Source organism: Ananas comosus, linkage group 10 (assembly GCF_001540865.1).
Source record: "Ananas comosus cultivar F153 linkage group 10, ASM154086v1, whole genome shotgun sequence".
Classification (NCBI taxonomy): domain Eukaryota; kingdom Viridiplantae; phylum Streptophyta; class Magnoliopsida; order Poales; family Bromeliaceae; genus Ananas; species Ananas comosus.
Window position 1 is genome coordinate 4,559,221 of NC_033630.1, and position 13,196 is coordinate 4,572,416.

The 13,196-nt window shown below is 32.8% G+C and overlaps 1 protein-coding gene across 1 annotated transcript; it reads left to right on the plus strand.

The window, feature by feature from the left end:
- On the plus strand, positions 7,160–8,745 carry LOC109716838. The gene has a single exon (XM_020242437.1). The coding sequence runs from the start codon at positions 7,362–7,364 to the stop codon at positions 8,493–8,495; it is 1,134 nt and encodes a 377-aa protein (XP_020098026.1). The 5' UTR covers positions 7,160–7,361; the 3' UTR covers positions 8,496–8,745.

Genomic DNA, 13,196 nt, shown 5'->3' on the forward strand with positions numbered 1-13,196 from the left:
TCGAAATTAGGCTCGCTCGAGCTCGGCTCGAATTAATTTCAAGCCGAGCTTGAGCCTAGATTTAGGCTCGAAATTAATTTCAAGCCGAATTTGAGCCGACATAAGCTCGCTCGAGCTCGGCTCGTTTCCACCCATAATTCCCATTTGTCTCATGCACCAGACATAGTATCCTAGAATCAAATTCTGAGATATAATAATTTCATAAAATAAATTCCGAGACATAATTTTTTTTCATAGAATCAAATTTTGAGATATAATTTTTTTTTTTTCATCGAAGCTTTATTATCTTACAGTTTGTGTATCCACATATCTCGTAAGCCAGACACAGTGTCTTAAAATCAAATTACGAGATATAATACATTTCTTTCATGTTTTCTCACCTCACCGTAACGTATTTTGTCTGCAATCTCAACTAAAAGGTTAAAGGCGTGAAGGATGGAGCATTCGAATACCGGTGCATGGTGCACCGGGTCCAGCCAATACAATTTCTCCTTGGAAGGCATAAGGAGAGCTTGAGATCCAGCTTAAAAGACGAGGCACCACTGATCCTTGAACATTTGATTGGAATTCATTTATCTATTTAGAATTTGGTCGATTGGATTGAAAAAAATTCAAGGAACAAAATGCCCTATGGACTTTAAAATATTATTAATTTATTATATTATAAATTATTATTATATTAATAATATATATTAATAATATAAAATGTATTTTAATGTATATTAGGCTTTATTTAATTATGCATTATATGTTGGCCCATAATAAGCCAAACAAGTACATCGTATGGCATTGTATAAACTCTAAATATTATATACCTTCTCTTCTTCAGACTTTCCTTTTTGTACATAATCAAAATAAATGTATATTAAATTTTTCACCATTCGCTATTTTTGTTATCTCCACTCTCTTTTCATACTTCTCTTTGACATCCCCGGTTCAGGCAATTCACCCTAGACTTCATATTTTCTTGGTGCATTATTTATTATTGAACTAGTTGACAGTGTGATCATAATTGTAGGTAATGTTTTTATAACAAATTAAACTCATTGTTATATATAATGTCCGAGAAATTTACAATCGGACTCGTTTCAGAAGTCGAGTCGGCTCGATCGAAAAAAAAAAAAAAAAAAAAAAAAAAATGGTGCTCTAATTAAATAAAGAATCCAAGCTGTTATTTTTCTATTTGAAATTTTTTGGCAAAAAAATGTGCCTAGGAATTGCAAAATAAGGTAGAAGATGGAGAATTAATCTATTATATATTTACGAAAATTTAGATCCATTAAATATTTAAATTGACTATGATATCTTGTTATCTAAAAATTTGATTTAATAGAAAACAGATACAGAAATATAGATTAACAAAACTAACTTAGTGACACAAAATATATAGATGACATGATGAACCACTCATAATCTGATTGGATCGGTTTTTGGTCGGCTAGACCCAAACCCAAAATAGATCAGATCAGTTTTCTGATCGTCCACGCAGGTGTTAGTGGATCAGATTAGTTTTATGGTCTTCCAATAGAGGCGTCGAGAATTCAAGCTCCCCATTCTTCCAAAGACAAAAAAAAAATAAAAATAAAAAATAAAAAATATTGCCTATATTTGGTGCATCCATACCTCTCATGCACCGCACAGTTATTATTATTGCCTAATTTTGGCGTATTCAATGTCTGATCACCTCACTATTATTGCCGATATATTTGGTGTATACATATGTCTCACCTACTGCACAGTATTCAAAAATCGAATTATGAGATATATTAGTTTTTCATAAAATAAAGTTTGAGATATAATATTTTTTTTCATAAAATCAAATTCTGAAATATAATATTTTTTCACCGTTCTCTCTTTTTTAACTACACCTATATTACTTATATTTGGTGTATTCCCATTAGGACTGGCAAACGAGCGAGCCAGCTCGCGTTCGACTCGTGTTCGGCTTGATATTCGGCTCGCTCGAGCTCAACTCGAAATTAAATGAGTCGAGCTTGAACAAAATAAAAGGCTCGAAATTCATTTCAAGCCGAGCTTGAGTATTACTCGGCTCGTTCGAATTAGGCTCGAAAAGCTCAAAAAGCTCGAATATATATATATATATATATATAGTAGGGCTATTGTGCTATTAGGAGCACAGCAGACCTTGTGCTCCTAAGTTCTTAACCGTCCATCAAATTTGATTGGTGGTTAGGGTGAAAGAGTGAAAGAGAGAAGAGAAATTGAAGAGAAATTCAAAGAGAAGAGAAATTAAGAAACTCAATTTCTCTTCAATTTCTCTTCTCTCTTTCACTCTAACCACTCATCAAATTTGATGGGCGGTTAAGAACTTAGAAGCACAAGGGCTGCTGTGTTCCTAATAGCACAATAGCCCTACTCATATATAGTAAGGCTATTGTGCTATTAAGAACTTAGGAGCACAAGGGCTGCTGTGCTCCTAATAGCATAGTAGCCCTACTATATATATATATATATATATTAAATAAATGATTATATTATATATAAATATAATATATATAATATATAAAATGTATTTAATTAATATAGGCTTTAATTAATTTGGTGCCATCTATTTGGCCCATAAAATAAACGCTCAACAAGTACAATCGTGCAATTAAATCCACATCTAAATTTACATAATACATTCTCTCTTTCAGACCTTTCACTTTGTTACATAACTGCTAAAACATAGATAATATTAAATTTCAAATTCCTATTTTTTTCTCGCACTCTCTTTCTCTCTCTCTCTTTGACCTCACCGTCAGGCAGTGCACCGCTAAAGGCTTCCAAAAAAAAAAAATTATTTTTTTTTCTTTTCAATGTATTTTTATATTTGACGTAATTGGACATGTTGCATCAAATTGTTAGTAATGTTTTAATAAAAATTAAACTATTGAATTATATAATTCTGAGATTTCAATCGTCTCTTTAGAGCTCGAAGCTCGGCTCGACTCGAGAATAATAAAAAAATAAAATAAAAAAATTAGGCTCAGCTCGAGCTCGGCTCGAATTTAATTTCAAAGCCGAGGACTTGAGCCCTAGATTAGGCTCGAAATTAATTTTTCAAAGGCCGAATTTGAGCGACATAACTCCTCGAGCTCCGCTCGTTCCCACCCATAATTCGCCATTTGCTCATGCAGCCAGACATAGTACCTAGAATCAAATTCTGAGATATAATAATTTCATAAAATAATTCCGAATACATAATTATTTATTTCATAGAATCAAAATTTTGAGATAAATTTTTTTTTTTATCCATCGAAGCTATATCTTACAGTTTGTGTAATCCACATATCTCGTAAGCCAGGACACATGTTCTTAAAACAAATTACGATAATATAATACATTTCTTATCATGTTTTCTCACCTCACCTGTAACGTATTTGGTCTGCAAATCTCAAATAAAAGGTTAAAGTCGTGAAAGGATGGACATTCGAATATCTCGGCATGGTGCACCGGGTCCAGCCTAATAACATATCCCTTGAAGTCAATAAGGAGAGCTTGAGGATCCACTTAAAAAGAGCACCACGGATCCTTGAAACACTTTGATCTGAATCATTTATCTATTTAAAGAATTTGTCGATTGGATTGAAAAAAATTCAAGGAAACAAAATCCTCTATGGACCTTTATAGTATAATATATATATAATATATATAATTATATATGAATATATATATATATATATGTATAATGTATTATGTATGTATGTATGATTATATATTAATGTATGTATATATTATTATATATTATGTATATAATATAATGTATTATAATATATATATATAGAATATAATAGTACATATATATACATATACATAGATATACAATACATATTACATATACATATACATTATACATATAGCATATAATATTATATACATAATAATATATATATAACATATACATATATAATATATACTATATATATATATATATACATAATATATATATATATACTATATATATGTATTATGTATGTTATGTATGTAAATATATATATAAATGTATTATGTATTATATGTATGTATATATATATATGTAATGAGTATGTAATGTATATATATATATATATATATTATATATATATATATATATATATATATATATATGTATGTATTAATGTAAATATATATATATGTGTATTTATAATATGTAATTATAATATGTATGTATATATATATATATTTGTAAGATAGTATATTATGTATATAATAATATGTATATATATATATTATGTAATGATATAATTGTAAATGTATGTATTATTATATGTATTATATAGTACATTACACCACATATAATATATATATACATACACACACATATATAATATAATTATAATCAACACACATATATATATATATTAATAAAACAAAATAAAATACATCCACACATATATATAATATAATATATACATTACACACACATATATATTATATATATATTATAATAACATACACAACATATATATATATATATACATACACACATATATATATATATATATATACATACACACACACATATATATATATATATATATATATATATATGTGCAGCTGAATCAGGTGCAAGCAAACATATAAAGTAATTTTAAAAGTTTGAGATTACCGATGTTGAATTTGGGTTAGTGTTTGGATGTTTGGATGTTTGAACACTTAATTGAATCTAATTAAGTGTTCTGAGAGAATTTGTAGAGCTTGTTAGATGTTAGAAGATAATCTAATGATAGTTATTTTGTATGAAATTTTTTGTATGATTATTTGATTTTTTGTTTCTTAAAAAAACAAAAAACCCTTTACATCTATGATTTGGTATAGTACACATATATACATATTCCACTAAGAGGTAATTTATTTTATTCTAAAAAATAATTTTTTATTTTTTAATACTATATATATTTTAAGTAAATTGAAGGAGTACACCTTACGCATCAAAATACAATTAGGGGTGGAACTGGGCCCGGGCCTAAACAAGGCTCGGCAGGATGAGTTATGTTTGGGCCGGACTTTGGGTATTAAAAATAAAACTTTGGATTCGGGTTAGGCTTAAAAATTTAGGCCCGAAAAAATTATGAGCCTATTTGAGCATGTCCAAGCCTGGCCCAAGCCTGACCCAAAATCTCGATATATTAATTATCAAAATAAAATATTTAATTATATATATATATAATAGTTATCTATAAAAGGAAAAAATGATATAGTATATCATATATAGTATATATTTTTATTACTGATATATATTTACATATATAAGGATATATTATATATTAACAAAATATTTAGTTCCATATTAGAATATATTAAGTAGTATTATTATATATAATTAATTAAGTATACATATCTATGAATAAATATATGGTACATATTATTATATATAGCTAATTAGTTATGTATGTAACACTTACTAAATATATATTATTTTAAACTTTTTTAAAAAATTAATAAGACCTTCTATATGCATAACTTAAGGACAATTTTAAAATTTTAAAATGTCACAATGCTCCTTTAAAAAACCACATATGCTCTAATTAATTAAATATTCTACCCTTACGTGAGAAGTTTCTATCTTATTATTTACTTTGTAGGATTACTAGTATCGGAGTAGAAGTGAAGATTACTGAAGCACATCTTCTACTTGTCTAAGTCTTAGTTTTAGTTTATTATTTTTTTTCTTTTGTCTTATTTCATTGATGGAAAATTATTGGTAGACATTAATGATATTATATTTGATGTTAGATACTAATTTCTTTGATGTTATCAAACCCTAGTAAAAATAAGTATTTTATTTTAATTTTATACAATAAAAGTATTTATATATTATAAATAAATGTATAAAATGAGCCTCTACAAAGCCTGATGTGTTTTAGGGATTGAGCTTAGGCTTAAGCCGGGACATAATGTTTTTAAAAAATAGGTAAAAGCCCGACCTGAAACCCAACATTTTTTTTGGACCGGGCTTGGGGATAGTGTTACCCGACCCAAGCCCGGCCCAGTTCCACCCCTAAATACAATTAACTGCTAAGCATGTAATAAATTAATCAAGGCGCATGGATGCATGGCCACTCGTTTATGACGTGTCCGGTGTCCCCATCAATCACCAATCAGGTGCACCCATTACAGTCCAAAGGATGACATGGCACCTCTCAGTCGTGCCACGTGGATGTCGTACGACCAACCACGTTGTCAAGCTTTGAGGACCGCACGATGCGATATAGTGATAAGATAGAGATAAGACAAAACTTAATCACCATGAACAAACAAATACCAACGCTGCGTACTCTCGTTCGATCTAACATACAAACCACAAAAAACTTAAAAAAAAAAAAAAAGAAAAAGAAAAAGGAAAAGAAAAATCTAGTGCCTGCGCCATGTGTGTGCGCACCATCTTCACTATCTTCGATCTAAAACCTCAAGTATCAATTATTAAATCTTTAGATGATCATGTTAGATACTATTGGTTAGATCTGATACGATATTTTGTTACTCGTGAAATTAATTTTATAAAAAATAAATTTGAAAATATATTTATCATAATTATTCGATTATTATTACTGTTAGAATTATTCCTAACTCGTTTTCTATTTTAAATTATTCTTAATATGATACCATAGTTTGTCATATACCTTACCAATTCCAAGATGTAGTATTCCTTTTCGTTTTGTTACATTTTATATCATATCTTGTAGAATATTTAATTAATTTGATATTTAGCTGTCTATGTTATTAGCAGGAGTAATCGGAAACTATTTTTTAGCAATGACTTTTTAGATAACAAATTAGTAAAAAGACTGTAAGTGCCTTTTTGTTATCATCTCTCTTCTGCTTTCAAATATCTCTAATTAAATATTTAACAAATATAATAATTCAATGCTGATTTTTATGTTACTGTAAATTAAAGAGATCGAACATGGAAAGGTTTTGAACAAGAAACACTAATTGCTCTAATGCATTTGAAATAAAGTAATTTCAAAAAGTGTTAGTAAATGAGTTGTTTATATATAATACTCTATCTAGTAATTCTATGCTCCGCAATTGGTCGAAAGATAAGCCCTTAACACTAGACAATTAGGCCATGTTTGGTTCGAGCGAAGAATACAAAATTTATTTCCCTTATTCTTCCAAATGGTCACAAGATATATTTGTACACCAGGTGTACCGGAAAATACGTCTAATTGGACAAATAATCCAGCAATTACTTAACACAAGTTTTGTCCCAATAGTAGCTAGTAGCTAGATAGCACAAATCCCTCATCCATACACAACCACTCATCCCCCTCTCCCCTCTTGCACCACAACACTCTCCTCCTCCTCTTTAAACCACACAACCCTAGAGAATCGAGAATCATCAACACGCAAGGATGGGCTGCGCGAGCTCGAAGCGCGTCGAGGCGGCGGTGGCGGCGGCCGACGTTTACCACCCCCCACCGACGAGCATCGCCCTGTTCGACATCAGCGCCATCGAAGAGCCCTGGCTCATCGCCACCGCCGCCGCGGTGAAAGAAAAGGAAGACGATAACGATCGCGATGCCAAGAAGCCGACCGAAGCGGCCACGGCGATACCGCTGCCTCTCCCTCTCCTTGAGAAGCTTGAATCCTACGAGCTCGCACCTGCGTCTTGGTCGGAGGTGAGCAAAGCCCTCGAGGAGCTCAAACCAGCACTGCAAAACGCTTCGAAGCAATCCATTACTACAAAACTCCTCCCTGCTGCCGCTCCTGCTGTACCGAAGCCGCCGCCGACGCAGCCGATGCCGCCGAGCAAGACTGCTGCGGTCCACACGCTCGACGACTTCGACCATCAAATGAAGAAAACTCCCCCGGCCGAGCTGGCGGGATTCCGGGCCGTGAAGGAGAACAGCTTCGTCGTGCGCGACAGACAGGAGCGGGAGAGAAGAAGGGCGGGCGGCGACGATGCCGCAGCGGTGAAGTGGCGGAGGAGGGACCCTTTCGAGGGGTATCCGGAGAAGATGCCACCGGGGAACGCCGAGGGGGTGGTGCTGTACACGACGACGCTGCGCGGGGTGCGGCGCACGTTCGAGGACTGCGAGCGGGCGCGGCAGGTGGTGGAGGCCTACGCGGCGGAGGCCGGCATCGGGGTCGACGAGCGCGACGTCTCCCTGCATGGGGAGTATTTGAAGGAGGTGAAAGAATTGGCCGGCGAGGGGGCAGCGGTGCCGAGGGTGTTCATGAGGGGGAGGTACGTAGGCGGGGTGGAGGAGGTGGTGGAGCTGGGGGAGAGTGGGAGGATGAGGGAGATGATGAGGTGGATCGCGGCGAGATCGGAGAAAGGGGGAGGAGGAGGGAGGAGGCCGGGCGGGTGCGAGGGGTGCGAGGTGCAACGAGAATGGCCTGATCCTATGCCCACTTTGTCACTGACTAGGGGAAAATACGATCCGTCCATAGATTGCATCATCTCATCCTTCGTGGCATCATACAATTCCGTTGTATTACTACTATTCACAGCATTCAGAAAAATTGATGGTGTTTACATATAGTATATATACTTACTGGTTTTAAGAAGGCTTGGTGTAATTGTTGTATTGTTGAAGGGAATGCATGTGTAGCTCCGGATTAGAAAAAATAGTTAAATTATTATAATGTGATATAAATAGTTAATAGATCTATATGTGTGTGTTGTCATTATGCTGGGATTGAGTTTATAAATTTTAGTTTGTTAGTGTGATTTTCCCACTAATTAACTTGTGGGAACAAAATAGCACAAGATGAACTGTCGCCATATTGAGATATCTTGTATTACATGAACTTTGGTTGTTCCAATGATTTCAAATTTCAACAAAATGTTTGTATTTGCCGAGGGAATTAATATGTCACTAGTGAAGTTATTCGTGCATTGCGGCAGGCTGATTCTATAAAAGGCAGAAGATTGACAAAGCAAAAAATTTTAAAATTTTTTGACTTGTCATGAGAAACTAATAAATACAAATAGAAGATATGAAACAAATATAGCAAAATTTATAGTTTCAGAAAATAAATTATATATAACAATAATAAAAAAACGATAATAGAACACTACTCTATACGTATCTTAATCCCGATGCCGATATCGGGGAGGCGAATCCTGATCTTCATGTCGCATTTGCCGCCGTTGTCAACATCGAGCTCCTCCTTGGTCACGGCCACATCGATCCCGTACAAATCTTCCCAGACCAACCACTTCTACTGACTCCAAATTCATCGCTACTTTTTCCCACTGTGTTGCGCCACGATCCTTGTAACCCTAATTTATCCCTACTCAATTTAAAAAAAAAATTAAACAAAACATAAAATATAAATCCTTTTTGTGTCCCCTCTAAAAAAAGAAAAAAAAAATTTGCTCGCACGGTGACAAATTGATAATAAATTCAATCATTTGGCAGAGGGACCGGAGAAAGCAAGGTGAAGGAGGTGTTGCCATGTGGTAAAGTTTATGAGGAATAATGTATAATAATAATAATAATAAAGTCTTCCTCCCACCGTGTCGCGCCATGATCCTCATAACTCTTGTTTCATCCTCACTGAATTTTTTTTAAAAAAAGAAAAAATTAAGACAATTATAAAATATAAATCCTTTTTGTGTTCCCTCTAAAACAAAGAAAAAAATTTGTGTTTTTTGTGAAATTGATTTGTTTAGATAATAATGAACCATGTGAATATATTAATTAAGAAATGGGCAGGTGAGAAGATGAACCATCTGATGAAAGATAATAAATTCAATTATTAGGAAGAGGGGAGAAGACAAGGGTGAAGAAGGCATTGCCACATGGCAAAGTTTATGAGGAATAATAGATAGATATAGAGCTATAGATTTTGAGTAGTTTTGTTTTGATCTCTAAACAAACCTAATTAAGCTCTTTTTGTAACCGCAATCTCCCGGTTTAACAAATTAACCTACCCTTCATTCCATTTTTGTCACAGTACGTTCCTGTGTCTATTCTAGCAAAAAAAATAAAAAAATAAAAAAATAATAATAACTTTAAGTATGCTACCACTTATAAGTGAACTGCAACATCTATTCTTATGCAACTTGTGTTTATCATTAATGTAAACACATTTAGCACATCTGTAATTAGACATACATTTATTTGCATTACAAAAAAGAGGGTATGCATAAAATTAGTTGTCCTAATTAATCCATGCGTCTTAAAAGCACTATATATAGAGAGAGTGATAGTTGAGTTGAAATGCTATCGGTAGCAAACGAGCTCTATTGCTATCTATTTGTTTTCAATGATGGAGCCTCTAAATCGACGATCGGCATCGTTGAACATAATTTATAGTACTTGAAGTATCTAGAAATCAAATTTCAAATCTTTTCGGCATCATTGACCTAATGATCAAAGGGTTTCAAATTATGTAATTTTAATGGTCGATATTAGGTGTAATCTCGTTTAACGGTGTACGTAAAGATATCCAAATCAATTGAATTTTACTTAGAAAATTTCTTGAAACTATTTAGAACAAGATTTATACTCTCAATCTTGATTAAAAGATTCCTATCATCACTTTTTAAAGGATATTTATTTTCAGTCGTTTATTTTTGTGTCCACTTGATGGACAAGGGAACAATATCGAAAAAGTATAAAATTTGGTTTCTAGACGCTTCAAGTGGTATAGATCATATTCAACAGTGCTGATCATCGATTTGAAGACTCCCTCATTGAAAACAAATGGGTGGCAACGGAGCCCGTCTGTTACCAATAGCATTCCAGCTCAACTCTATTAATTCGAACTCTATACTAAAGGAGAAACCAAACGGCATTCCTTCGTAGAGCCATGTCGCCTTTTTTCATATGAATTCCTATGAGAGCATTAATTCTCTCTCTCTCTCTCATGCTTTCTATCTTCCTTTCACATTCACATGGGCTCACATGGGCTCTATGCCCAGTGAGGATGTATTTGCCTTTTTTTACACCTCTCTCTCTCTCTTTCCAATTAAAACTCTCATTCTACCCTCTCTCTTCCCTCTCTCTCTCTTCCTACATTTTTTCTAACTCAACACGCACACACAAAGGAACTAAAGAAGAAAAAAAACACAAAGAGAGGGAAGCAGTAAAAGGGTGGTAAAGAGAAAGGAAATTTGTTTGCTCCCTATTTTTTTCCCCTTTTTTTAAATTATTTTATGTTGCTTTAGTATTGTCTGCCTGCTTAAATTTCTATTTTTTTGGATGAATTTTTTACTAGATTTGTTTTGATTTGGTGAAGAAAAAAAGTTCATCGAAAACGGTGTAGAAAGGGAATTTGTTTGCTCCCTATTTTTTCCCCTTTGTTTCTAATTATTTTACGCTATTGTGGCATTGTCAACCTATTTAAATTTCAGATTTTTGTTTGGATGAAATTTTTTGCTAGATTTGTTTTGATTTGTTAAAGAAAAAGAGTTCATTGAAAAACGGCGTTTCGTCGTGAACCTACGTTGTCTGTTTTTTTAAATCTAAAATTTTAGTTACTATGAATATATTATGTAGTGATTCTTTGTAGAGCCACGTCACTTTTTTTTCATATGAGCTCGTGCGGGTGTATTAATTTTCTCTTTCTCTCTCCCTCTCACATGGTCTCTCTCTCCTTTTTACATCAGCTCACATGCACTCTATATCCATAGGGATGTATTTGACTCTTTTACACATCTCTCTTTTCAATTAAAACTCTCATCTCTCCCTCTCTCTTCCCTATCTCTCTACAATTTTTGCTGACTCATGTCTACCCATCAAAACTTTTATGTCTCTCTATCTCTTCTCTCTCTATAATTATTTTTGACCTCTTCTTTGCCACACACACAAAGGAGCTGGAGAAAAAAGAGAGAGAGAGAGAGAATTAGTAAAGGGGATCAAGAAAGGGAGGGGATTGGTTTGCTCCCAATTTTTTTCCTCGCTTTTTAAGAATTATTTTAAGCTGTTTTCATAGTTAAGGCCTGCTTAAATTTTACTTTTTTTTGACGAAATTGTTTTGTAAATTTGTTTTGATTTGGTGGGGGAAAAAGATTTAATCGGAATTCTAAACAACGGCGAACCCTTCTATCATCACTAACATTTTTTATTTCCCACCGATCGTCCCTAGAGCAAGTGGCAAAGGGCTTGGTGGTTGGTACCCGAGACCCAAGTTCGAATCTTAGTTGATTCACATTTCCAGCTAAGTTTATTTCTAAATGAAATAAACGAAGCGAGTAGCGTGCTACCTATCTCTCAAAAAAAAAAAAAAACATTTTTTATTTGCCCTTAAGCTAAGGGCAAATGTGGTAGTTTATTTTTTTTTAACTGTGGTAGATATAACTCACGTTTAACCCAAGTTAACTTAACGGGTGGTAACTGTAGGGATATTTTGGAATAACGGAGGAATATATGAGGGGTATATTAGAAAGAAAAACAAAATATGGTTAAATGAGATATTTTCAAAGTTTTGAAGGATATATAAGCAATTATCTCAAATACTAATGTCTATAAAAGAAGATATTTGTATAGTTGGATAAAATTTGTGTTGAACCAAATATCGAAATAATATATTTTTATATATTTTAAGATGTTTATTAAATAAAAATATTTTCACAAGACGGAAATGTTATTATGAAAGTAAAGTTTTTGATAATTTAATTTTTAGAGAAAAATTTAAATCTCGTAAATGAAACGGACCCTAAAAAATTTTTATGGCCAAAACTAAGCCGCCACTAGATGACCATAGTCCATGGATATAGATAATGATCGTGACTAAGTTATTATCTAACTTTTTATAAAAAGAATTAGTTTTGGCCACAAATAATATCATAAAAGATAAATAAATAAACAAAATCTGGAGCCAACCGTGAGTGTGTAAAAATGTGTGGTCTCCATATACTTTTACGTAATCTGTTTAAATAAAATCTTAAAAAAAAACAAAAAGAAAAGTATATTGAGACGCTCTCAATTATGTAGGCCATTGTGAAATTGGTTCCTCAACTGATCGAAAGCTTTTTTTTTTTTACCAAGATCTATTACTTTGAATTTTTTTTGAATTAAGTTATTCTAGATATTTTAGTTAGAAATTTATTTAAATTTAATTAAATCTCTAATTTATTTGACTAAACACCTTCTAATTTTTTTAAAAAACAAAGGTTTAAGAAGTGCCGGTTAAAAAATATAGATTAAATTACAGAAAACCTTGTTATAATTAAATACCTGTATTTTTACTTTTCCTCCCTTACTTTCAAAAACCTATATTTGACCCCTCAG

What these genes read in the sequence shown, in the direction of transcription:
- LOC109716838 (XM_020242437.1), top strand. Translation starts at nt 7,362, where the DNA reads ATGGGCTGCGCGAGCTCGAAGCGCGTCGAGGCGGCGGTGGCGGCGGCC.